The following is a 27,584-nucleotide window of genomic DNA, read 5'->3' on the forward strand; positions in this document are numbered from 1 at the left end:
AGGATAAGGATGGGGCCAATCATACCAGGATAAGGATGGGGTCAATCATACCAGGATAAGGATGGGGCCAATCATACCAGGATAAGGATGGGGCCAGTCATACCAGGATAAGGATGGGACCAATCATACCAGGATAAGGATGGGACCAATCATACCAGGATAAGGATGGGGCCAATCATACCAGGATAAGGATGGGGCCAATCATACCAGGGTAAGGATGGGGCCAATCATACCAGGGTAAGGATGGGGCCAATCATACCAGGATAAGGATGGGGCCAGTCATACCAGGATAAGGATGGGGCCAATCATACCAGGACTGGGATGGGGCCAATCATACCAGGATAAGGATGGGGCCAATCATACCAGGATAAGGATAGGGTCAATCATACCAGGATAAGGATGGGGTTATGCATACAAGGATTGGGTTGGGGCCAATCATTCCAGAATAGGGATGGGGCCAATCATAAATATAAAACAATCCAGCTCACCGATCAGGACATCATGAGGATCGGAGCATGGAACTGCCGTGTCTTGGCTTATAGAATTCCAATGAAGACAGTATCCAGCCCAACGATGAAATGATAAAACAATTCTTCGTTCACTCAGATTTTTGCAAAAATAGAGGATATGTTATGATTAAGGGTGCCGTCACACCTGAAACGCGTTGATAACGCATCTTTTTGTCCGTACTATGCTGAATTTTATCCTCTATTTTTGCAAAAATCTGAGTGAATAAAAAATTGTTTTTTCACTTCATCGTTGAGCTGGATTTTCTCTTCATGGGGCCAATCATACCAGCATGCCAAAAAGAAATGAATATTCATTGCCGTCCACGCACATGGGCGTGGAATGCTGTGAATATTCATTCCCTCTTTAGCAGCGGGCACAGGAGTTAGCTGCAGCCGCTGGCTCCTGGCTCTGTGACCCGCTGCTCCTCCGATACCACCACTCCACCTCCTCACCACAGCCAGAGGCGGTACCGCCGGACTATAAGACGCACCACCCATTTTCCTAAAAGTCCGTCTTATAGTCCGAAAAATACGGTAGATGAGATGGAATTCCTTCAGAATGCGTAGGGTTCATGTCTATAAGCGCTGATGTCTGTGAACTGTCTGCTGATACATTCATGTCAGCCGCTGTCTGATCGCTGTGTCTTCACTTGTATACTCGCTCGGTGGCCGGGGGCCAGATGTGCGGTCGCTTGAGGGAAACAGACGCTTAGATTTTGAGCAGATGCTTGCAAGAATCATTTATTCTTTCTAGGTTTTGTATACTGTTTACTCATTGATCTGTCATGGCGCACAGGATCGGCCTCGTCTACAGCCAGAAGAATGTCTTATTGCACGCCATCACCCCACCCGTTGTGTGTCATCTGTCAGACACGGCGTGTGTTTACAAGCTGCCTCAGGACACGGGGTCACAGGGTGGACGCTGCCGGCAGCCTGCCAACTGACCCGCTCCCTGTCCTGCATAACATACTTCTGTCCTGATAACCATTTCATTTTCTGATTTATTCCTTTATTTATTTTTTTTTAACAGTTGTTCTAGAGAATCATGAAGTCACGGAGGACGACCTGTCACCTTCCCTGAAACGACAGCGCATAGAAATCGACTGTCAGGATCCATCCATAAAGGTTCTAGTATTCATCATATCTTCCCTTCCCTTACACTGTGCTGTATGGCCCAGACAGTGATAACTATCTCTCCACGTCGGCTCCAGGAATGCGGGACTCCAGAAACACTTGGGTGGTCTGCCCTACCTATTGTCGTGAATGGGGGTTATGGAGGAGCCCTACTTTCCTGTGGCCGGCACAGATTGATGAATATCACCTTCTCAGATATGAACCGTTCAAAAGGAAGTACCTTTATAGAGTCATAAAATGAGTATATGTACAGACGTCTCTGCATCTATTACTCGGGACGGCCATTTATTTTTATAGCCACGTAATGCTACATTTCTGCAGACGGGTGGCCTGCGATTCAAGAAACATTTGTCTTTTTTAATTATGGTCTTTAATGATGTATCCCTGTCATTTTTTTTTCTGGCTTCAGGTTGAAGACACAAGTACAACCAATAATCTAACATTTTGATCCAAAAGAATGAAAAACAAACCTCCCATGATGCAGATGCTAATTGCCCAATATTATGGAGAAAAATAATTTCCTGACTCCAGATATGGCAATCAGACCAATTCCATTGATTAGCATCTCATAGGATTGGAGTTGTTAGGCAGGGCGAGGACGGACCTCCATGTACAGATTGGCCGCAGGTCCCCTGATAAGGTGAGGAGACCTGCGGGCCAGTCTGTGCATCCCGGTCCATACTCAGACCTCGATTCATGGATGTGCCTTACCTACAACCTTACTCTTTACATTAGAAGTATGGTTTTACTTGCCTCTTCCCACTTTTGGCCACTAGATGGCAAACATGCTATTTTACGGAGGTTTATGCCTTGGAATTACCTTTCTAATGCAAGTGGTTTCTGTGCGAGGTCAGAGATGAAATTCCTTTCTTTACCTACATTTTTCTGTCAGCAAGTCCGTGAAAAAAAATGAAAGTGAATTATGCCCCAGCTTAATCTCAGAACAGCCTATATTTCTGAAAATTAGACGCCTGGATTATATAGGGAATATTTCAATATAGGTTTTGATTTTTACGGCATTGCAGGAAGTATACTATGACTTACACTTGTAAATATTCCTAATCTAGGCATTAAAACCTTCAGTTCCTATGTTGTAAACCTTACGTTCTGCGAAAGGTCAGTAAAGTGAGCTGGGAGGCCATGAGGGATACGTACAGAGAGATCCATAACTCTGCTGTACTATTAGGTCACTGATAGAGATCCAGCTGTAGTTTTGGGCGAAATTTTTGGCAATCTGCTAAACTGAGATATTACAGTCTGCAGTGACCGGGAGCGATTAATTTCTTTACTCCCAAAGCCGTGACAACCTCAACGCTTCTTCCGAAAGTCCAAAAAAGCGACAGGACGTGTTTGCTCCGAGTCCTTCATACCCTGAGCTGTGACGTCTCTGCTTTATAACCACATTAAGGCGATTTCTCCAAATGATACTCTTGACACAGCCATTCCTTAGAGAAAATTGCCCTCACTCTTTTGCAGACATTGCCTTCTCACCCCATCCAAGCTTATATTCTGATTTTGCTCTTTTTTTTTTTTTCCTTTCCAGTCCTTTCTGTTCTCCATCAACCAAACGATCTGCCTGCGACTGGACAGCATCGAGTCCAAGCTGCAAGTTCTTGAGGCGACTTGTAAGTCCTTAGAGGAGAAGCTGGACCTGATGAACAAACAGCCCACCCCAATCCAAGTGCCCATGGTGGCCGGGTCGCCTCTCGGAGCCACTCAGACGTGGAACAAAGTCCGATGGTAGGAAAACCGCTAAGAGTCTGTAAAAGTGTCTTATTCGATAAGTTATACCTAGCGAGGCCAGAGCTCGCAGGATCCATGTGTCATCGTATACCATCTTATAGACTCACTCGCTCTGGACTATTTTCCCCCTTAGTAGGTGACATTTTGGATATGAACCATATATAACTCTTATTGTTGGTTCTTATTCTCCTAAGCTTGCCTGGTACGCCTACACATTTTACAGCACCACACAAAAGTGTAATTGAAACCGTGTGTGACTTGGCTGAAAATGAAACATTAAATATTTCTCTAGGAAACGTTCTTTAAACGGGAAACGTCTATCCGTACCAATCCCAAAATACTGTTTTTGCGTGCGGCTTATAGTTTGAGATTGCTCTTATCTATGTCTATAGCACATCATTCACCTGTAAGGAAATTGTCATATGGGACATAATCGTCTAGTGGGAAATTTCAGGGAAAAAAAAACAAAAATTTAAGGTGCTGTTCACATTTCATTTTATGCTTCAATATGAATGGGAGTATTCCCAGATACGTACCGAATGTATTCCACAATATGGGAGCACAGTGACATACGGTGGCTATTGATAGCTATTGTTAAAAAGAAAACAATTGAAATTGTATATACTGTGCCCCTCAATGTAGGGAGTCACAGCAGACTGTCCAGTATATAAAGACCAGTGTGCTGATACATACGGAGATCGGGAGCTAGCAGAGACTCTTGAGCGATCACGACAGCTCCAGCGCGATGCGTACCAGCTAATAGAAAGGCGCTTGTGCACACTACACGTGTTCGCCCACCACTGACTGACCCCTTAATATCAACCTGTAAAAAGAGAAATTTGGCAATATTGGAAATTGGCGGGGCAATTTTTATAACTAGTAAATGACAAAAGCGCCTGCTGTTAGAGACACTTTCCAGTTATACTCCTCAATGGATATAGGAGTAACCCTTAATTAACCGGTATGTTAAGCCTGGTCTTTCTAACGAAATACTATCTTTATGCTTTAATGTTAAATATGACATGCTAAAAAGACCAGGAGAAAATCAAGTGATAAAACGGCCTTTGTCTTGATCTAAGGCAAAAGGAGCGTTCAATGTGTTCCTTCATGAAAGATTAAGCCTCCAAAGCCAAATTACTGTAACTCGCGCTGCTAGTTTCCCCTAAGGGTCCGTACAGAAATCTATGTACATAAACCAATTGTCCTCAGTCATGCTGGTATTCTTGTAAGTCCATAGTCACTTCACATATTATTTTTTGTTATAAATACCCGTTCATGTCCCGACTTTGTCCAGTAAAGAGACGATCATTACCTGTATTTACTGTTCGCGTTAATTCTTTGCCTTACAGGCAAAGTCCTCTAAGTACAGAGAGGCCTCTTCTATCACTTCACGAGATCAGCCTTTAATAATAATGCAGGAGGGATCCTCGACAAAGACGTCGAAATCGCCTGCGTGTCAGACACGTGCAGCCTTATTAGAGAGGTATAAGGCTATGTGCACACGTTGCAGAACTCCCGCGGAAGTTACCGCGGGAATTCCGGAATTCCATTCCGCGGAAAACCACGTTTTAAATTCCCGTGATTTTCCTATGGAAAAACGAGCGATTTGCAAGCGTCATTAGCTTGCAGAATGCTAGCGTTTTCCAAGCGATCTGTAACATCGCTTGGAGAACTGATTGACAGGTTGGTAACACTCGTCAAACACTGTTTGACGAGTGTGACCAACTTTTTACTATTGAGGCAGCCAATGCAGCATCAGTAGTAAAAAGATCTAATGTTAAAAATAATAAAAAATAATAAAAAATTGTCATATTATCACCTTCCGACGTCCCGCGCAGCGTCCTCGATCATCGCGATGCTGCCGGCAGGTCCCGTTCCCATTGATGCATTGTGCCAGTGACCTTTGATGACGTTGCGGTCTTGCGAGACCGCTACGGTGTTGCGAGACCGCAACGTTATCAAAGGTCATTGCCGCAATTCATCACTGGGAACAGGATCGCTGAAGCCTGGGGACGCTGCATGGGACATCGGAAGGTGAGAATATGACGATTTTTTTATTTTAATTCTATTTTTTACAGGGATATGGTACCCAGAGCCTGGAGGAGAGTCTCCTCTAATTCGGACCGTGGGTACCATCCGCAAATGTTCTGTTTACTTTTCCCATGGTGGGCACAGCCACATGCGGAAAGTAAGCAGAACAATGCATTCCTATGGGTGCGGGATCGCCGCGATTCCCCAAAATTAATGAGCATGCTGCGGAATCCCATATGATTGCATAATTCAGCATGGCGGAATCCCATATGATTGCATGGGATGCTGTATGTTTGCGTTTTCGCGGCAAAATCTCGCGTTAAAAACCGCCGCAAAAAAAATGCAAGGTGTGAACGCAGCCTAAGAGAGAAAACGGCCTCTCCTCCCAAAATAATCATCCAAACTTTCCCAGTGGTCACATTAGACCTCATGTACGGGGCCACACGCTGGTCGGCAGCTACACTGGGCACTTCCAAAAATAAGAACAGAGATGATGTAAGAGGAGCACATATCGCCTCCTTCCTATGACATTGTGTGCCCCAACTAGAAAAATAATAGGACACAAAACCAGGTCACCCTGGCAGATTTTCGTGCCAAATCGGCTCCTCATTCCGGTCTGGATCTTTTACAAATAATTTAAATGGCAAAGCCGCCATTTTTAGGTACAGTTGTTTTTGCTTGTGCCGAGTTACTCGGCCGTACATACTACTGAAGATTGGAATATCCGATCCATATGGTACATTGTATTAAATAATAATGTAACCGGACGTATAATCATTTCCTGCCATCTCTGATTCTGTATCTGTGCATTCGTTTCCAGCGCACCCCTCCCTTCCTGTACGTGTCAGGGGAGAGATTTAGTCTTGGATTTGGCCCCAGCTTGTTCGCCTCCTCAGGGCATTTTGTAAATTCAGCTTGTATGTCAGCTAACAAAATAATAATAATAAAAAAATCCAAACACGATTTGTAAGTGAAATGCTTTACTAATAACTCCTCTAATACCAAAAAAAGCGTATGACAATATGTAATGCTCCCGGGCAGGTGAGCAGCAGCTCTGGGAATTGGGTTTTTGCAGCCGTCATTGTGTAGCGTCAGCTGGGTTTTGATGTAAGCTTCAGATGCAAATTTAGATCCTGCCAATTTGTAGCTCCCGGTTAGCTGATACTCTCAATACATTGTATCCGGATTGCAGATGTGCAATTATTTTCTTGTTTAATTTTGATGTGAATCAGAGTGAATCATCGCCCTGAAGGAAAAATGCTTAAGCCACAGCTGAGCCCTGCAGATCGTGGCATCCAACCTGCCTTGTGCATTTACCCATGAGGACGCCATGTTGAATCCAGGTGGTGCTTTTCCCATATATATATATCTTTGGCAAAGTGGTTGAGTGTATGATCCTCATTCTCACGAGCTTTCGTTCCTAGACTGGGAGTTAGCCGCTGCCCGTTCCATCATCTATGTAATTGGCAGGTCGGCTACTCGCACACTGATGTGGATCTGTTTGAGAGCCGTTCTTCTGAAGTTTTACAAGTCTGAGTATCAGCAGAGCCAGACACTTGAAGCATTTTTTCATTTTATGAGCAGAAAGACATCAGCCCCGGGATCTGCTGGGAAATGGGATGAAATAATAATTTATTCATTTATTTTTCCTGGATGTCGGCTATGCTTCACTACTGGCAACTATTTTCCATAGGATCAGTCCTTGCTGCCTGGTTATGGTTATTGCTCATCTAGAAGATCGTGCATTGCACGTGACCACAGAAAAGAAAATAAGAGTCAAATTCAGGTCACGGCGGTCACTAAGGGCGCTGTGAAAGCTTCCGACGTCATTAAACCGCGACGTTTAATTGTGCCATGGTTAATTGTAGCTTATTTACACCCTCGTCTGTTTCTCTTCCCCTAGTTTAGTTCATTGTGTGATAGGAGCAAGTAATGTTTTCTGAGCTTTACAGCCGACCAACAAAATGCCATTATTGTTTTGTGAACAATTTTCACAAGACTTTCCCATCCCCAATTACCCGCACAGCTGTCACCGTGCTATATATCGAGGAGTCGCTGCATAAGACACATTGCGAGAGGTTTGTTAGGTGTCACGATGATGAAAGTGCGCCATAAAGATCCACAACATGTGGTGTCGCTAGTCCTGGACCTTAACCACTTCCACTTTGGGCCATTTTCCCACTTCATAACAAGGCAGATTTTGGGGATTTTTCATACATGCAATTTTAAGAGCTCTAAAAAATATATTCCCGTATGAATAGTCAAATCATTTTTGCATTTTTTTCAAGTATACGGTATATTTTCTGATACCTTTTAAGAATTATTTTTTTCTAGTTATTTTTCCCCTACAGGGGTAGGCCTAGTAACAGTGATTCAGACTGGCAGCAGCTCTTTTTTATTTATTTATTTTTATTTTATTTATTTTTTTGCCTCTTTCATTTTACATATTCTGCCCCCCAACAGGGCTTTGGGGGGCATTTCCAAATTTGAATACAGTTTTTTTTTTTATGTGATTTCTCCTGTTACTATGAAGAAGAGAGGCTTTAATCTTCTTTGCTTGGTTATCCACTTCTGTGCGTGACCTAATTGGCCTGATGGAGCCTGAACCTGACCATTAGTGTACTCAGCCTGGTCTTGACCTACTGATATTGAACCTGATGTTCACTGGTCCTTTGCTTCCCCAGATCTGTTGACGCTACTTCTGGGGACTTCCCTGTGGATCAGAACATGGATAGGTGGAAAGTGAGGCCCACAGCTCCTTGCAGGAGTTAGCGTTGTTTCAGACTCCAGGTTAACCTCCACCATAGTCATTACAGCTATGCTGGATCTTCTAGTGAGAGGACCGCCAGACTCGTAGGTGCTCACGTCAGCGCTGGAGAATGTGGGCTCCACCTATGCAGTATGGATGTAATGACGCTTTCCTGGCCCGGCCTCCCGCTCTTCTCTCCGGAGGCCATCCATAAACTTTATTAGGATTGTGTAAACAATTAAATCCATTTTTCTATTTTTTTTTTCCTTTCTTTCATGGTCCTTTTATTTGAGAGCTGAGTGATAATGACGGGCCCATAAAGCGAAAATGTGCTCTCTTGCCATAGTGGAGAGTGATGGACCCAGTGACTATCCTCCTACGTATCCTCCCCGGGAACAGCTGGCATTGTCTCCCATGGAGCGAGTGTTGTAGACAATTTATCTGGCAGCGATGTCGAGAGATAAAACCGCAGGGGGAAAATGTGTTTTACTTAAAGATGCGTTCAGCTCTAATAAAACTCATAAGAGGAGAAATTGGTTGAGTGTAACTCGTTTTACCGAAAAAGCCACTTTCTGCTGGGTCCGAGCCAACAGCACAGGCCAGCAAAATGCTCGACTCTCCTGATTCTTGCAGATTTTAGCAGTTGTCAGACTTTAGAAAGAGCCGGACCTTAATCTGCTGGACGTCCGCGCTCCCTGACTATCCATAGAGATGTTGATATGGCTTACACGTCTTAGGTTCGGGCTGTGACTTGGCTATGAATGTGCAGGTGTGATGAGCGATGGCGTCTGCTCCGTTAGCTGCTCAGTGCTTGGAGATGATGGGTGGTGGTGTCCGAATAACAGCTCTAGTCCACTCTAGATAAAACACGATCAGTTCAATTCTGACTTGCTCTCTAATATGGTTATTGAAATAGATTCTGATAAAAAAAAATACACTTCTTGTGCACCACGTGCGGCTGGCAGGTCCAATCACAGTGTGACTGCGGCACCGCCAGCCTGCGCCATATTGGACATATGTAGTGATGATGTACGATGTCCTTGCCTACATGGGATTACCCTTAGAGGTTGACCACCACTTGGACACACTGTGGTGTGAGACCAGAATAACAGTTACTCGCCCCTCGCACCGCCGCGGGCCTCACGAGACATTATTTCACAAGATCACGGCAGCTGATCAGTGGAGACTAATGTGCTGCTTTGCTCACACTTTTTTGGGTGTCCGAAAAAAGTGTGAGAACTACGGCCCATTATCGGCTCACGCGTGGCTCGGAGACCCGCTGCTGACATCACTGGAACGGCATCGGCACGGGAGCGGAGTATGTGTTGTTTTTATCTTACACTGGCAATATAGTATATAAGCATTTCCTGCAGTTTGGGGTGCAAGTGTTGTGTAAAGGCGGGGGTCTCTGTTTGTTGGCCAATCCAAAGATGGTTGGACCACCCTGCCAATTAGGTCTTTGATGGGGTGTCTTCACTGTTTACTAGATGCAGCTCCGTATATTAGAAGCCCACAACGAGCTATAATGTCAGCCTTTTCATCCACATGATGCACCGTAAAGCAGAATATTCCCATTATCACAGAATATTCCGTTTCCTATTAGCTTTTTGTCTTCAGCATCTCTGACCCCTTAAATGACACGCTCCCGAATGGGAACCATTACGTAAATTGTGGGCTGTATTCTGTGTAATTGGATGCTTTGGATCTATTTCCTTTTACTACTTTTTCCCATATGTGAACTTGAGCTCTAAATCATTCTCTAATCCAATAGGATGTTGCATTACTGGGAACGGGAAGGGTCCGTAATGACCGAGGGGCCCTATGACGACGCTGACCTTATAAGCCAGATCTGCGGTTTGTATTGACCCCTGAAGAGCGTGAACTTTTTCTACTCTGTTTTGTCTCTTCTTCATTATATCAATGATCATTTATGATTTTTAATTTTCTTGGCCCTTTAGTGGATTCCAAGCTTTGAGAACAACCTCATTAGTTGGGTGTAAAGGGATGGCGCAGAGAGCTTCGCCTGTGAGTCAGCGAGATACGGCCATGTGTAATCTCTCAGATTATATAGAACAAACAGAATATTTCATTTCTGAGAAGTGGGACAGGATTGCGCTGGCAGCAAGTCAACTGGTTACGATCCATTGGAAATCAGATTCCTTGGAAATTAAAGGCATACTCTTTTTCTTCTGCAGAATTTTCACTTCTATCGTGAAACGCGCCGAAGCAACATTCGCGTTGCAGAGCTTTGTCCTCTCTCAAGCTGAAGGGACCTCCGCACTAGGACAGTTAATCCTAGCATAGTTAAAGCGGAAACTGTGGCTGTTTTCAGTCTGCACATTGCGTTAGAGACCGAGTCCATGTGCAGAAGCCGCAGCTCACCAATACATGTACTGTTCTCGTCGGGTTCTGTACCTGTGTTTACCTCCACCGGCACTGCGACAAATGTAAGCCATAAAGGCGGCCATCTGAATGCAGTTTTAAGTTTCATAACTATATTTAAAGCTAATTTATCAATTTTTTTCTTTGCCCCAAAACGCCTTGACAACAGTGTTCACACTTATAAAATGGGCAATGTCCTTCAATATCTGTGCCTAAATTAGCATGTCACTTGTATTTTGTTGTGGATTTCACTGTTTTCTGCCGCTCGAGGCTTTTGCATCCTGTTCATGGACCAAGCAGAATATCATTTTATTTTTGCCCTTGGGGGGGGGGGTGAACTAATGAAATGAGATTAAAGTGAGCGGTTTGATCACCATTTTCTCATTATGGTGCTGGTCATGTTTTGGCCTTTATGATAGAAATCCCAGGATACCTCTATAATGAGCAGATAAACATAATCACTTTCTGGATTGGTTTATCCGATCTGCTTATCTCTCTAATTGCATGCTGATATCCCGCTGCTATTTAACACATTGCGTGACCAGTGAGAATCTGCTTCATGTGCGCTTTGCTGAACGTCTCGCTCCAAAACCACGGAGATTAACGGAGTTTTCTGGGCATAAAAAGTACCACGAACAAGTCCTCTAATTTCCGTAACTTACTAGAATACCTCTTTAAGGCAGGAGACCCATGCATCGATACCAGGTGACCCATTCATCAGGTATCACTCCATCCCATACATGTGAATATGAAGCCGTATTTTCTAGAGGAAAGAGAATTTGCGGATTTTGACACCATAAACCGCCCCGTGTGTTTATTTCTTTCTTCAATAGCAAATAAAACCTTTACACAAAGTCAGTCATGGTATTGCAATGTGTTCCCCAGCGCTGAATGGCCACGAGGCATTCCTTCTCCGACTGCTGAAGAGATTTAAAGGGCATTTTAGGTCACTCCATGCGAACGCTTCCCTTCCTTGCTGCAGATCGTCAGTGTTTCCCTGATATCTCAGGCATTTTCCTCGAAGCGATGTGATTTCCTCCTCTGGATCAGTTCAGGAACCATCGAAGCTTTTTTTAGTTGTTGCACGGCAGGCTTTTATTCCAGTAAAGGCCATCACGGGTCAGAGCTGCTCCGCCTGGGAGTTTTGCACGGCTTTCTCCATGTTAAACAAGATTATCCAGATCATTTGCAAAATTGCATTTAAGATTTCTCCCAGGCATTTGTTTGGTTTCGTATAGTATCAGAGTTTTGTGGAATTACCTTTGCTGAAATTATTTAGTTTCCTTCGCTCCAGGCCATTCCTGGTGCAGGTCAAGCCCTTCCGACCAATAAGCAATTCTGCTTTCTCTCACAAAAAGAGAATCATTTCTTTTCTCACCAAGCAAAGTAAAGTGTTAATATCCAGTTTATAACTTATTGATTGTTCAGGGTCCAACGACAGGAACCTCCCACCAATCGTGAGAATAGGGCTCCGCTGCTCTATATATTTTCTATGTGACGGCTGGGCTGTCTCGTTCTTGGTAGACGTGAATCTGAGCATGCCCAACCTCTGCGCCAATGGGGGTCCCAGTGGTCAGACCCCCAAAAATCGGCATGTTTTAAGGTATAGCTTATAATATTGGCATCAACCCTTTAAATGGACTTTTGATTATCCCCTTCCCAGTATCCGCTGAAGTTGACCTGCACCATACTCGGCAGATGCCGGCTGTTTCGTATAACCAGCATCTGCAACAGCAGTGATCGGAGCTAGACTACAATCGCTACTGTAAACCCCTTAAATGCCCCTGGCTGGTTCCAGTGGTTGTCCCAGTGTGCCAATGCTGCTTCTTCCTGCAGCCATATTTCAGCAATGCACCTAATGATGGATGGAAAGCTTTGCATCGGCTGTTGGCGGTGCTTTTCTCTGCATCGCTGTTGACGGTGCTTTTCCCTGCATCGCTGTTGACGGTGCTTTTCTCTGCATCGTCTGTTGACAGCGCTTTTCTCTGCGTCGGCTGTTGACCGCTCTTTTCTCTGCTTGGCTGTTGACTGCTCTTTTCTCTGCATCGGCTGTTGACGATGCTTTTCTTTTCATCGGCTTTTGACTGCTCTTTTCTCTGCATCGGCTAGTGACTGCTCTTTTCTCGTCATCGGCTGTTGACGCCCCTTTTCTCTGCATCGGCTGTTGACAGCTCTTTTCTCTGCATCGGCTGTTGACGGTGCTTTTCCATGCATCACTGTTGACGGCGTTTTTCTCTGCGTCGGCTGTTGACGGGTCTTTTCTCTACGTCGGCTGTTGATGATGCTTTTCTCTGCATCAGCTGTTGACGGTGCTTTTCTTTGCATCGGCTGTTGACGGCGCTTTTCTCTGCATCGGCTGTTGACAGCTCTTTTCTCTGCATCGCTGTTGACGGTGCTTTTCCATGCATCACTGTTGACGGCGTTTTTCTCTGCGTCGGCTGTTGACGGGTCTTTTCTCTACGTCGGCTGTTGATGATGCTTTTCTCTGCATCAGCTGTTGACGGTGCTTTTCTTTGCATCGGCTGTTGACGGCGCTTTTCTCTGCATCGGCTGTTGACGGTGCTTTTCTCTGCGTCTGACTGCTCTTTTCTCTGCATCGGCTGTTGACTGCTCTTTTCTCTGCATCGGCTGTTGACTGCTCTTTTCTCTGCATCGGCTGTTGACTGCTCTTTTCTCTGCATCGGCTGTTGACTGCTCTTTTCTCTGCATCGGCTGTTCACGACGCTTTTTTAGTCATCGGCTGTTGACGGCTCTTTTCTCTGCTTGGGCTGTTGCCTGCTCTTTTCTCTGCATCGGCTGTTGACGGCGCTTTTCTCTGCATCGGCTGTTGACGGCGCTTTTCTCTGCGTCGGCTGTTGACCGCTCTTTTCTCTGCTTGGGCTGTTGACTGCTCTTTTCTCTGCATCGGCTGTTGACGATGCTTTTCTTTTCATCGGCTTTTGACTGCTCTTTTCTCGTCATCGGCTGTTGACGCCCCTTTTCTCTGCATCGGCTGTTGACAGCTCTTTTCTCTGCATCGGCTGTTGACGCCCCTTTTCTCTGCATCGGCTGTTGACAGCTCTTTTCTCTGCATCGGCTGTTGAGGGCTCTTCTCTGCATCGGCTGTTGAGGGCTCTTTTCTCTGCATCGGCTGTTGACGGCTCTTTTCTCTGCATCGGCTGTTGACGGCTCTTTTCTCTGCATCGGCTGTTGACCGCTCTTTTCTCTGCATCGGCTGTTGACCGCTCTTTTCTCTGCATCGGCTGTTGACCGCTCTTTTCTCTGCATCGGCTGTTGACCGCTCTTTTCTCTGCATCGGCTGTTGACCGCTCTTTTCTCTGCATTGGCTGTTGACCGCTCTTTTCTCTGCATCGGCTGTTGATGCCCCTTTTCTCTGCATCGGCTGTTGACTGCTCTTTTCTCTGCATCGGCTGTTGACCGCTCTTTTCTCTGCATTGGCTGTTGACCGCTCTTTTCTCTGCATCGGCTGTTGATGCCCCTTTTCTCTTCATCGGCTGTTGACTGCTTTTTTCTCTGCATCAGTTAGTGACGGCTCTTTTCTCTGCATCGTTTAGTGACGGCTCTTTTCTCTGCATCGGCTGTTGACTGCTCTTTTCTCTGCATCGGTTAGTGACGCCCCTTTTCTCTGCATCGGCTGTTGACCGCTCTTTTCTCTGCATCGGCTATTGACTGCTCTTTTCTCTGCATCGGTTAGTGACGGATCTTTTCTCTGCATCGGCTGTTGACTGCTCTTTTCTCTGCATCGGTTAGTGACGGAACTTTTCTCTGCATCGGCTGTTGACTGCTCTTTTCTCTGCATTGGTTAGTGACGGCTCTTTTCTCTGCATCGGCTGATGACTGCTCTTTTCTCTGCATCGGTTAGTGACGGCTCTTTTCTCTGCATCGGTTAGTGACGGCTCTTTTCTCTGCATCGGTTAGTGACGCCCCTTTTCTCTGCATCGGCTGTTGACCGCTCTTTTCTCTGCATCGGTTAGTGACTGCTCTTTTCTCTGCATCGGTTAGTGACGCCCCTTTTCTCTGCATCGGCTGTTGACCGCTCTTTTCTCTGCATCGGTTAGTGACTGCTCTTTTCTCTGCATCGGTTAGTGACGCCCCTTTTCTCTGCATCGGCTGTTGACTGCTCTTTTCTCTGCATCGGTTAGTGACGCCCCTTTTCTCTGCATCCATCGGCTGTTGACGGCTCTTTTCTCTGCATTGGTTAGTGACGGCTCTTTTCTCTGCATCGGCTGTTGACTGCTCTTTTCTCTGCATCGGTTAGTGACGCCCCTTTTCTCTGCATCGGCTGTTGACTGCTCTTTTCTCTGCATCGGCTGTTGACTGCTCTTTTCTCTGCCTCGGTTAGTGACGGCTCTTTTCTCTGCATCAGCTGTTGACTGCTCTTTTCTCTGCATCGGTTAGTGACGCCCCTGTTACGTGCTACAGAACCACTCAGCACCCAGAATATGTTGTGCAGTTATATGTATGTATAATAGGTTCTATGTGAGATGCATGTCCCTAATGCATCAGCCCACAGTCTGCGCCCCTGGGCAGAGGGGACACGATATTCTCCTTTTGTCCGCCCTCCACCCACCTTTGTGATTCCCACATTAAACATCGGCAGGCTCCAGCCACCTGCGGCTTTTGTAATGCATGTCTGGCCTGCCGATTTTCTATTGGCCTGCCCTCTGTATCTGTGTGATATATTCTGTGTCCTGTGAGTAAAGTGTTGTCATACTGGAAATATGTGGAGAAGCAGTGATCTTTTATATGGGCCCATGTAACAAGGAATTCCAGCCAGCGTCATTCATTCAGACTCCAGCCAACGCAGCGCGGACCTCCGAAAACACGGGGTGGTACTGAAAGAGGTACTCCAGCTTGGTAGACCCCGTTACAGCCCCTTTTCTCTGCATCGGTTAGTGACGGCTCTTTTCTTTGCATCGGCTGTTGACTGCTCTTTTCTTGTCATCGGCTAGTGAAAAATCTTTTCTCTGCATCGGCAGTTGACTGCTCTTTTCTCTGCATCGTCTGTTGATGCCCCTTTTCTCTGCATCGGCTGTTGACGCCCCTTTTCTCTGCATCGGCTGTTGACTGCTTTTTTCTCTGCATCGGTTAGTGATGGCTCTTTTCTCTGCATCGGCTGTTGACTGCTCTTTTCTTGTCATCGGCTAGTGACATCTCTTTTCTCTGCATCGGCTGTTGACTGATCTTTTCTCTGCATCGGTTAGTGACGCACCTTTTCTCTGCATCGACTGTTGACTGCTTTTTTCTCTGCATCGGCTGTTGACGCCCCTTTTCTCTGCATCAGTTAGTGACGGCTCTTTTCTCTGCATCGGTTAGTGACGGCTCTTTTCTCTGCATCGGCTGTTGACTGCTCTTCTCTCTGCATCGGCTGTTGACTGCTCTTTTCTCTGCATCGGCTGTTGACGGCTCTATTCTGTGCATCGGCTAGTGACGGCTCTTTTCTCTGCATCGGCTGTTGACTGCTCTTTTCTCTCCATCGGCTGTTGACTGCTCTATTCTGTGCATCGGCTAGTGACGGCTCTTTTCTCTGCATCGGCTGTTGATGGTGCTTTTATCAAGCTCTGGTTCTCCTAGGAGAAACCGAGGAGACGAGAATATTGGACATGTACTTTGGCTGAAGTGTTCTTTAGCTGAAAGGAGGGAACGATTATTGCATCCATTATCTCGTTGTGACGTTCGCTTCAAATCCCCTTGAACAATCTGCAGTAGATCTGCCGTGCCCTGCTCTTATATCATCTGTTTATGTAGCAGCAGCCGCGTTGGTGTGAAAGTGTTTGTGGGGGCAGCAGCGTACAGCGCTCACACCCTCCTCATACCGAGGGTCATCGAGATTCCCAGGACCTCTCGTTACGTCCCAATTATCACTATTATTCCTGTACAGAATACGGTTGTTAGCAGCAGTTGCTTTCAGCTGTTACAATTGTTTTCCCTCTTTCACTGATGATAAATGTTTATCGTCCAAACCCTAAACCGCAGCATTGCTGGACTTGTGACCGCGGACCCAGAGCCTGCGTTCCTTAGATTAGTGTCTGATTCGCACGGCTTATTATTACTGTAGTGTCTGATTAGAACAACTGTACTGATAAAGGGATTGTCTAATAAAGACCTCCATAAGGCACATAGACATCATATCAGGACACTTCACAGCTCACCTCCTCCCCCTGTATAATGACTGATAACAACTCTATATGCAGCTGATAACACAGGATCCGCCAATCACAATAAGTGATGTCACAGCTCACCTCCTCCTCCTGTACAATCGCTGATAACACCTCTGTAGACAGCTGATAACACTAGATCCCCTATTCACAATATGTGATGTCACAGCTCACCTTCTCCTCCTCCTCCTGTACAATCACTGATAACACCTCTATATACAGCTGATAACAGGATTCACAATAGATGATGTCACAGCTCACCTCCTCCTCCTGTACAATCACTGATAACACCTCTATATACAGCTGATAACACATGATCCACCAATCACAACACCTCTATATACAGCTGATGACAGGATTCACAATAGATGATGTCACAGCTCACCTCCTCCTCCTGTACAATCACTGATAACACCTCTGTATACAGCTGATGACAGGATTCACAATAGATGATGTCACAGCTCACCTCCTCCTCCTATACAATCACTGATAACACCTCTATATAGAGCTGATAACAGGATTCACAATAGATGATGTCACAGCTCACCTCCTCCTCCTATACAATCACTGATAACACCTCTATATAGAGCTGATAACAGGATTCACAATAGGTGATGTCACAGCTCACCTTCTGCTCCTGTACAATCACTGATAACACCTCTATATACAGCTGATGACAGGATTCACAATAGATGATGTCACAGCTCACCTCCTCCTCCTGTACAATCACTGATAACACCTCTATATAGAGCTGATAACAGGATTCACAATAGGTGATGTCACAGCTCACCTTCTGCTCCTGTACAATCACTGATAACACCTCTATATACAGCTGATGACAGGATTCACAATAGATGATGTCACAGCTCACCTCCTGCTCCTGTACAATCACTGATAACACCTCTATATAGAGCTGATAACAGGATTCACAATAGATGATGTCACAGCTCACCTCCTCCTCCTGTACAATCACTGATAACACCTCTATATACAGCTGATAACAGGATTCACAATAGGTGATGTCACAGCTCACCTCCTCCTCCTGTACAATCACTGATAACACCTCTGTAGACAGCTGATAACACATGATCCACCAATCACAACACCTCTATATAGAGCTGATAACAGGATTCACAATAGGTGATGTCACAGCTCACCTTCTGCTCCTGTACAATCACTGATAACACCTCTATATACAGCTGATGACAGGATTCACAATAGATGATGTCACAGCTCACCTCCTGCTCCTGTACAATCACTGATAACACCTCTATATAGAGCTGATAACAGGATTGACAATAGGTGATGTCACAGCTCACCTCCTCCTCCTGTACAATCACTGATAACACCTCTATATACAGCTGATGACATGATTCAAAATTGATGTCACAGCTCACCTCTTCCTCCCTTCACAATGATCTTTGCACACACTCATGTTATCCATTAATACAGAATATAGTGTCAGAGTGTTAATTGTGACTAAAGCCCCAGTCGCTGGTGTAAAAATGTGCAAAATTCGTCTGTTTTTTTTACTTTTAATGCAGATTGTGACATGGGAAGGAAACACTGGCAGTTTTGTTTTAATACTTGTAACTCAAACACCGGGTTTACCAATATCTGATGATGCGTTCTCCCTTTAAGACTTTACTCTTCAGGCCGAAACCCGCTTTTAATTACGGTACATTTTTTGTGAATATTTTATTTACTCTGTTTTTGCTTATTCCATAAAAATGTATCAAACAATAACGAGGACTGATTCTTGGCTCCTCTGTAGCCACTTCTGACAAGCACACAGGATTTCATGCCTCTCAATCCCAGCGTCTCTTTTGTCCTTCGTCAGACTAGAAAAAATACCATTAATCAGCAAAACAAAAATACATGGCTGAGAAAATTATTTCAGTCTACCAAAAGAAAAAAAAAAAATCTGATGTGAATCATTTTGCAGAAGTCTGTACATTTGAGGGAGAAAGTAATTTAAACACGGAGAGATGGAGGAGGTTGGATCGGGTTTTGTACGACTTGAACGTGGCCCAATTCTTATGCAAGTATGCAGCGTTGTATGAGATATGTAGGGTGCACGAGGGGAGGGTGAAATGAGGTCATGGACACTGTGATACCTGGAATCCGAAATGTGAGAGGAGAGAAGTTTGGGCCAGAATTGTGCATTGTTCCTTATGGCAGTATCCCGGCTCGGGGAGACGGCACTTCACAGGCCTGCATGCTGCTATGTAAGCATTTACATCGGAGCGTTTCCTATAGCCGTACAGTACATTGCTGTGGTATAACGTCAGCATTCTTTGCACTCGTCCGTCCGTGGGGACGGTGAGCAAATACAGGAACAAAAACTATTTCATGCAAAGCGTATTTGCTGATTGAGCTTAAAACTGGAAGAAGGGGGAGAAAGGGTTAAGGCCCCCATACACATTAGATTAAAATCGTCTGAACCTCGGGATTGGCTGACAGTCTGATCGGGTCTCCCGACTCTCCACAAATATCAGTTTAGAATGGCGATTCTTTAACTTGATGTTAAGATATGCAGCTGCTAGAGGAGTCTGGAGGAGGAGGACAGAGGTGTCTGGAGGAGGAGGACAGAGGAGTCTGGAGGAGGAGGACAGAGGTGTCTGGAGGAGGAGGACAGAGGAGTCTGGAGGAGGAGGACAGAGGAGTCTGGAGGAGGAGGACAGAGGAGTCTGGAGGAGGAGGACAGAGCAGTCTGGAGGAAGGGGACAGAGGAGTCTGGAGGAGGAGGACAGAGGAGTCTGGAGGAGGAGGACAGAGGAGTCTGGAGGAGGAGGACAGAGGAGTCTGGAGGAGGAGGACAGAGGAGTCTGGAGGAGGAGGACAGAGGAGTCTGGAGGAGGAGGACAGAGGAGTCTGGAGGAGGAGGACAGAGGAGTCTGGAGGAGGTGGACAGAGGAGTCTGCAGGAGGAGGACAGAGGAGTCTGCAGGAGGAGGACAGAGGAGTCTGGAGGAGAAGGAGAACAGAGGAGTCTGGAGGAGGAGGACAGAGGTCTGCAGGGGATAGGGAAGTCCTGTCAGGTGCTGTCTGGTAGAGAGTTCCTTTGTATTGGAGATTTGGGGCTTGGCTATCTAACGTGTGGGGGCTTTTGAAGTGACGTATGGCACATTGAGAATAGCTTGCTCCTAGCCTTTTTGGTGGTCACACTGTGGTTTTCACCATGATCAGTATGTGTGACCCACGGAAACCTTCCAGGTAGATGGGATCACGATCTTGAAGTATAAGTGATGATTATTGGTATTCTGGGACCTTCTTTTTTTTTAAATCGTCTTTAAATTTGCAAATTGTCAATAATTATTTTTTTTTCCCCTTTTGCGATGTAAACTTACACAAACATATTATGTCTGCCGAGACGTCAAACACAACCTCCCGGGGACAAGGCAACTATAGTGTCAGAGGAAAGCGGCCCCGATATTTCCTTATTAGTCAATGTAGGCGCTTACGTGGGGCTGCCAATACCCCGCAGCCACGCCTTTCCATGCAGCCGCGTGGAAAACACATTTCTTAGTTACACCAATATCGGAGGGAGGTTCTGATCATAGTTTCCCCTTTTTTAAGACGAAAAATAAAAAAATCCGAACCAGCTGACCGCTCCCTGACCTTGTAAGTCATCATATTGTGAGTCAGCTCTGCTCCGGAAATGCACGAGATCTCGCAGCTTTCACTCTGGTGTAATTAAGATCCAAGAAAATCTGCGGTTTCCAGAGATTGGAGATTACGTTAGTCTTGAAATCAGAGCAAATTGCTGTTTTATTATCGAGGACGTTGATTTAATGGCGAGTTGCAAATACGTTGACGGTTCCATGGAGCATATTAAAGTTTCACAAGTTGGAGTTTGTTTCATTTTATAGCATCAGATATTTGTCAAACATTTCCATAAAACACCTTTTACAAGCGATTCTCTTTGTGGCCTTATTATTAGTGGAACCCAAAGTGCGTCCATGTCATAACGCAGTAATAAGAGCAGAATTACCGACCCCCAAAGTCAGGAGAGACTGAACTCCATCCACATATCATCAAGGCCAGGGGAGCAGATGCCAGAAAGAGAATTGGGTGTCCGTGTGATGTATGTGTTTTGTGAGCCTTGGCGTCATCTATCGTTCTCCATGGAGCGGCTCTATAAGCCCTGCTTTATGTCCTTTCCTTACACATCTCCTTCTGCCCGGAGCCAGCCACACATTTGTAATATTCAACATCAGTCGGGAAATATGTTTTTAATTTGTTTGTAGTGCATAGTAATCAGCAGAGTTCCAGCGTTTTACCTCATCATTGTGGTTCCATATATTACGGCGTGGTACAGAATTAACCATTTGGGTGCCAGCCCCGTGTAGAGGTTCTGTAGGGTATGTGGTTGATCAGATATCAGTTTTGAACTTTCTGTGATCCAAAAACAATAGAATTGGAACCAAATTATTCTGGCGGTACTGTGCAGTGTGTATATAAAGGACAGGAGTGGTACTGTGCAGTGTATATATACAGGAGGAGTGGTACTGTGCAGTGTATGTATACAGGAGGAGTGGTGCTGTGCAGTATATATATACAGGAGGAGTGGTGCTGTGCGGTGTATATATACAGGAGGAGGGGTACTGTGCGGTGTATATATACAGGAGGAGTGGTACTGTGCAGTGTGTATATACAGGAGGAGTGGTACTGTGCGGTGTGTATATACAGGAGGAGTGGTACTGTGCGGTGTATATATACAGGAGGAGGGGTACTGTGCGGTGTATATATACAGGAGGAGGGGTACTGTGCAGTGTGTATATACAGGAGGAGTGGTACTGTGCGGTGTGTATATATACAGGAGGAGTGGTACTGTGCAGTGTGTATATACAGGAGGAGTGGTACTGTGCAGTGTATATATACAGGACAGGAGGAGTGGTACTGTGCAGTGTATATATACAGGAGGAGTGGTACTGTGCGATGTATATATACAGGAGGAGTGGTACTGTGCAGTGTGTATATACAGGAGGAGTGGTACTGTGCAGTGTATATATACAGGAGGAGTGGTACTGTGCAGTGTATATATACAGGAAGAGTGGTACTGTGCAGTGTATATATACACAGGAGGAGTGGTACTGTGCGGTGTATATATACAGGAGGAGTGGTACTGTGCAGTGTGTATACACAGGAGGAGTGGTACTGTGCAGTGTATATATACAGGAGGAGTGGTACTGTGCAGTGTGTATATACAGGACAGGAGGAGCGGTACTGTGCAGTGTGTATATACAGGAGTGGTACTGTGCAGTGTATATATACAGGAGGAGTGGTACTGTGCAGTGTATATATACAGGACAGGAGGAGTGGTACTGTGCATTGTATATATACAGGAGGAGTGGTACTGTGCAGTGTATATATACAGGACAGGAGGAGTGGTACTGTGCAGTGTGTATATATACAGGACAGGAGGAGTGGTATTGTACAGTGTATATATACAGGACTGGAGGAGTGGTACTGTGCAGTGTACATATACAGGAGGAGTGGTACTGTGCAGTGTGTATATACAGGACAGGAGAAGTGGTACTGTGTAGTATATATACATGGCAGGAGGAGTGGTACTGTGCAGTGTATATATACAGGAGGAGCGGCACTGTGCAGTGTATATATAGAGGAGGAGTGGTACTGTGCAGTGTATATATACAGGACAGGAGGAGTGGTTCTGTACAGTGTATATATACAGGAGGAGTGGTACTGTGCAGTGTATATATACAGAGGAGTGGTACTGTGCAGTGTATATACAGGACAGGAGGAGTGGTACTGTGCAGTGTATATATACAGGAGGAGTGGTAATGTGCAGTGTATTTATACAGGACAGGAGAAGTGGTACTGTGCAGTGTATATATACAGGACAGGAGGAGTGGTACTGTGCAGTGTGTATATATACAGGACAGGAGGAGAGGTACTGTGCAGTGTGTATATACAGGTCAGAAGGAGTGGTATTGTACAGTGTGTATATATATATATACAGGAGGAGTGGTACTGTGCAGTGTATATATACGGAGGAGTGGTACTGTGCAGTGTATATACAGGACAGGAGGAGTGGTACTGTGCAGTGTATATATACAGGAGGAGTGGTAATGTGCAGTGTATATATACAGGACAGGAGAAGTGGTACTGTACAGTGTATATATACAGGACAGGAGGAGTGGTACTGTGCAGTGTATATATACAGGAGGAGTGGTACTGTGCAGTGTATATATACAGGACAGGAGGAGTGGTGCTGTGCAGTGTATATATACAGGAGGAGTGGTGCTGTGCAGTGTATATATACAGGAGGAGTGGTACTGTGCAGTGTATATATACAGGAGGAGCGGTACTGTGCAGTGTATATATACAGGAGGAGTGGTACTGTGCAGTGTATATATACAGGACAGGAGGAGTGGTACTGTGCAGTGTATATATACAGGACAGGAGGAGTGGTACTGTGCACTGTATATATACAGGACAGGAGGAGTGGTACTGTGCACTGTATATATACAGGACAGGAGGAGTGGTACTGTGCAGTGTATATATACAGGAGGAGTGGTACTGTGCAGTGTATATATACAGGAGGAGTGGTACTGTGCAGTGTATATATACAGGACAGGAGGAGTGGTACTGTGCAGTGTATATATACAGGACAGGAGGAGTGGTACTGTGCACTGTATATATACAGGACAGGAGGAGTGGTACTGTGCAGTGTATATATACAGGAGGAGTGGTACTGTGCAGTGTATATATACAGGAGGAGTGGTACTGTACAGTGTATATATACAGGACAGGAGGAGTGGTACTGTGCACTGTATATATACAGGAGGAGTGGTACTGTGCAGCGTATATATACAGGAGGAGTGGTACTGTGCAGTGTATATATACAGGACAGGAGGAGTGGTACTGTGCAGTGTATATAAAGAGGAGGAGTGGTACTGTGCAGTGTATATATACAGGAGGAGTGGTACTATGCAGTGTATATATACAGGACAGGAGAAGTGGTACTGTGCAGTGTATATATACAGTAGGAGTGGTACTGTGCAGTGTATATATACAGGACAGGAGGAGTGGTACTGTAAAGTGTATATATACAGGACAGGAGGAGCGGTACTGTGCACTGTATATATACAGGAGGAGTGGTACTGTGCAGTGTATATATACAGGACAGGAGGAGTGGTACTGTGCATTGTATATACAGGAGGAGTGGTACTGTGCAGGGTATATATACTGTATTGGGGCGGTGGTACTGTGCAGGGTATATATACTGTATTGGGGCGGTGGTACTGTGCAGGGTGTATGTACAGCATCGGGGGGGGTGCTGTGCAGGGGGTATGTACCGCATCGGGACGGTGGTACTGTGCAGGGTGTATGTACCGCATCGGGGCGGTGGTACTGTGCAGGGGGTATGTACCGCATCGGGGCGGTGGTACTGTCCAGGGGGTATGTACCGCATCGGGGCGGTGGTGCTGTTCAGGGTGTATGTACCGCGTCGGGGTGGTGGTGCCGTGCAGGGGGTATGTACCGCATCGGGGCGGTGGTACTGTGCAGGGATTACTGTGTATTACAGCCTCTTCTCCGCCATAGTTCCATATTTTGGCGTTTCCCCGGCCCCATGCGGTGGGTCGTTAGTCGTCCCGCAGTCTGATGCCTCTTGTCCTACCAGTCCTCATCTTCTTTGCCGTCTCGTATCCCCCGTTCGGTCTCTTCTCGGGGGTCTTTGTGCTTGTGCTGTTTTTCGCTGCCTTCCTGAGAGATGCCGACCTATTACCATAAGAAATCCGGCCGAATTCCCTGCGGCTCTGTTACTCTGAGTGACGGCCTCTTCGCTCTTGGCATGTGAGATTGTTCTTTTATAGGTTTCTCCTTACAATAAACAGGCTGATTTCGGAGCAGTCCGTGGCGCGCAGCTTTCCAGTTACATTTTCTCGGCATGTTTCTCCAACAGGGGAACGTGGGAAGTCGCCATGGAGCCAACATGAGGCCGGAGCTGGTGTTAGAGCGCGGCCCAGGTGTGGTTTCGGCTGTCAATACCGCAGCATGACAGAGGTGTGGGGATACCCCGAGGATGTGATTGCTTGTTGTGTAGGTGACACATATAGAGAGCTGTGAAGTGTCCAGGGCTTGTGTGATGCCGACACCTTTGCAGCAATGGCTACAGTGATCTGCAATGAGCCCCTTGTTGCTATTGTTGTAGCCTCCATGTGTGGGGTTGAGGTTGGTTACATCGTAGCGGGAGGGATCTGTCAGCAGCCTGCAGAATAACACTCAGGAAAAGTCATTCCCGTGCGCCATGACACAGTCCAGGCGCACCTTCTTCATTCAAGTTTCCGCCATCGCCCGGCCAAACAATCCCACAGAGATCTGGCTTTACTGTAAATTATGCTCGGAAAAAAAGAGGAGTAAACTCTCAGAGCTCTGCGTCATTTATCGGAAGGGTTAACTGCAATCACTAGGATGAAAACTATAGATAGATTTTTTTTTCCTTCTCTATCAGTTCCAGGTTTTTTTTTTTCTTGCCAGAGCACCCTCAATACATTTCTATGGCTTCCCCCGAGACGCCAATAAACAGCAAATAACTATTAATCAGAAATGAATGTTGTGAGAGTGACCTCCCCCTCTATAAGTGTAGAAGGAGCAGAGCCAGCCATGGGGCGTCCGGCCCAAGGAGACCGCGGCGGGGTTCACGCAGGGTCAGGGGCCACGCCGTTTATATGGATAAGACACAAAAAAATGATTTTCTCCTGCCAGCACGGCCCAGGATATAAAATTTGTCATTTTATAAATGCCCGCTGTGACCATGCCAACCCTAGAACGGCTCGCCTCAAAGGAGGATTAACCTCGACGGATCCTGTTCAAACAGCTCCCTGATTGGTTGGCGCGGCGCGTGTAGCGGCGGTTAATCACCTCCATATACTTGTCAGCCGGATCAAAGCCTCTCTGTGTGCAGCTCCAGCCAGCGGGATCACTGTCCGTCCTGCGCACACCGTGGCATAGATGCCTTTTGTAGCTGCGGAAAAATGACCTAAATGTGAGGCCCCCGTGCCTCAATAAACCCCTGCTCCTTCCACTTTCATGGGCACAGGATCATAAATGTTTTATAAGTGTTAATCATCCAGGGAGGGTGTGAGGACAACGAGCGCAAGAAAGTTCACTTTTGTTTTTGTTTTTTTGTTTTTTTCCTTCTGTCTTAAAGGAAAAGGAGTTTTCAATTGTTGAAAAGTTTAAAATAAATTTTATTACTTTTTATATTTTTTTTTACCATTTAAAGTTAAGTATTTTATATGTCTGTTTTTTTGCAAGTTGCTTGTCACAGTAAACTCAGCGTTGCCATGTGACCTCATTCACTAACACTATGCTGCGATGTAGTAGCGACACCCAGAGTGGTTCGTTACCACCTTTAAAGGGAACCTGTCACCAGGTTTGTCTCATGTGAGATACGACCACCACCTTTCAACCCTCATATACAGCAACCTGAGAAATTATTACTGACGCCAAGTGTTCAGCGCTCTCGTAATGCAGACACTCTCGACTTGTGGGATGTGGTGCAGTGGCTCATAAATACAGCAGAGTGAGACAGTCAGAGAGAGAGAGATGTTGCTGATGGTTTTTAGTAAATGTTTCTTATCCGAGGTTTGGATTCACAGCTACACTGCTTAGTGCTGCATTATAATATTATTCCATACTGTTCTAGTTTTCTAGTAGAGTTTTACCTCACCTCATATCTGGATTTACATCTACGCTGCTCAGTATTGTTGTAAATTGTCATCTATGATGCTGCTTTCTAGTGTATTATCAACTCCCAGATCTGGATTCACATCAACACTGCTCAGTGCAGCTGTATAATGTCCTTCTTAGTGCCGTTGCTTCTGAATATGACCTACATAGAGACAGGAGAGTACAAATTCCTTGTGTGTATGCAATAAGTAGTAGCTAGTCTTCACCCACTAGCTCAGGGACAAAAAGGCTAGAGCCTTCAGAGGGGAAAACTGAGGAGGAAAAATGCAACTTACAAGTCATATAATGGCCAGACATACTGTTATTGCTGTTGTACACGCACGGCAGTAAAGATGAGCGACTACTAGGCGAAACCCCTGCGCTGTGATGACATCGCACCATGCCGAGGAGCTGGTGATGCCACCAGGTAGGAGGTGGTTTGCTGGGTCCCATCTGGCGCCAGTCATACTGATGTTTTGCTGGTCCAGGATCCTTTTGGATTGATTTGCTCATCTCTCAGATGAGTTCCTATAGACGTGGGACGGGCTCCAAGTGTCCTGTGAAAACCTCACGTAGCAGATCGGGATGAGTTCATACGAGCGTGAGTTTTTTCATCAGGAGATTATCCTTCATGTGATTTTATCAATTGTGACAAGTGTAGATTGGATTAAGTGAAGGTATTGTGCTCTCTGACCGTGTCATAGCTTATTATCTTGTTTTCATGGCTTATATGTGGCTGATTTCAGGTGTAGAAAGCTATTATCTTAAGAAAACATTAATAAAAGTTAATGTACTTCTGGCCGCCGACAGGCTATTGGCTCCATATTGCAGGGTGTAGCCCCATAATAGCTGCGGTGGTGGGAAATGCACAGTGACTATGACCGCTCTCGGGCTGCGTGGGCCGTCATGCTGAATCTGCGCCGACTGGCCAACTTCACATATCTGGGCTGGCTGTGTGCACCACGTCCTGTCATTTCCTTCATCTAGTATGGTATGGGATTTTTTTTTCTTGGGGTTTGAACCAGAAATTCATGCAAACGTAACACGTTGGATGCTCTCCTGGAGCCGTCACATGGCCCGAGTCTGTATGAATCGCCATTGATGATATGAGGACAATATATAACCTGGTGACTATTGAGCGAAGATGTCTGTTCTTTTATTAAACTCATAGCCGGAT

General features: G+C 45.7%; 2 protein-coding genes across 4 annotated transcripts in view; one reads left to right on the top strand and one right to left on the bottom strand.

Annotated features, from left to right (window-relative positions):
• Positions 1-27,584, top strand: part of BANP (BTG3 associated nuclear protein) — a 520,028-nt gene that overhangs the window by 107,889 nt on the left and 384,555 nt on the right. For all 3 annotated transcript variants that reach the window (XM_073554922.1, XM_073554923.1, XM_073554921.1), the window contains exons 3-4: positions 1,540-1,634; positions 3,187-3,383. In XM_073554922.1, the coding sequence (XP_073411023.1) occupies positions 1,540-1,634; positions 3,187-3,383 (292 nt within the window). The remainder of the gene's footprint in view (positions 1-1,539; positions 1,635-3,186; positions 3,384-27,584) is intronic.
• Positions 10,243-16,270, bottom strand: LOC141058722 (uncharacterized). The gene has a single exon (XM_073554920.1). It carries the CDS (start codon positions 14,065-14,067, stop codon positions 13,282-13,284), a length of 786 nt encoding a protein of 261 aa, XP_073411021.1. The 5' UTR covers positions 14,068-16,270; the 3' UTR covers positions 10,243-13,281.

This window comes from Dendrobates tinctorius, unplaced genomic scaffold, assembly GCF_039654945.1.
Source record: "Dendrobates tinctorius isolate UK_male_01 unplaced genomic scaffold, ASM3965494v1 ptg000214l, whole genome shotgun sequence".
Taxonomy (NCBI): Eukaryota; Metazoa; Chordata; class Amphibia; order Anura; family Dendrobatidae; genus Dendrobates; species Dendrobates tinctorius.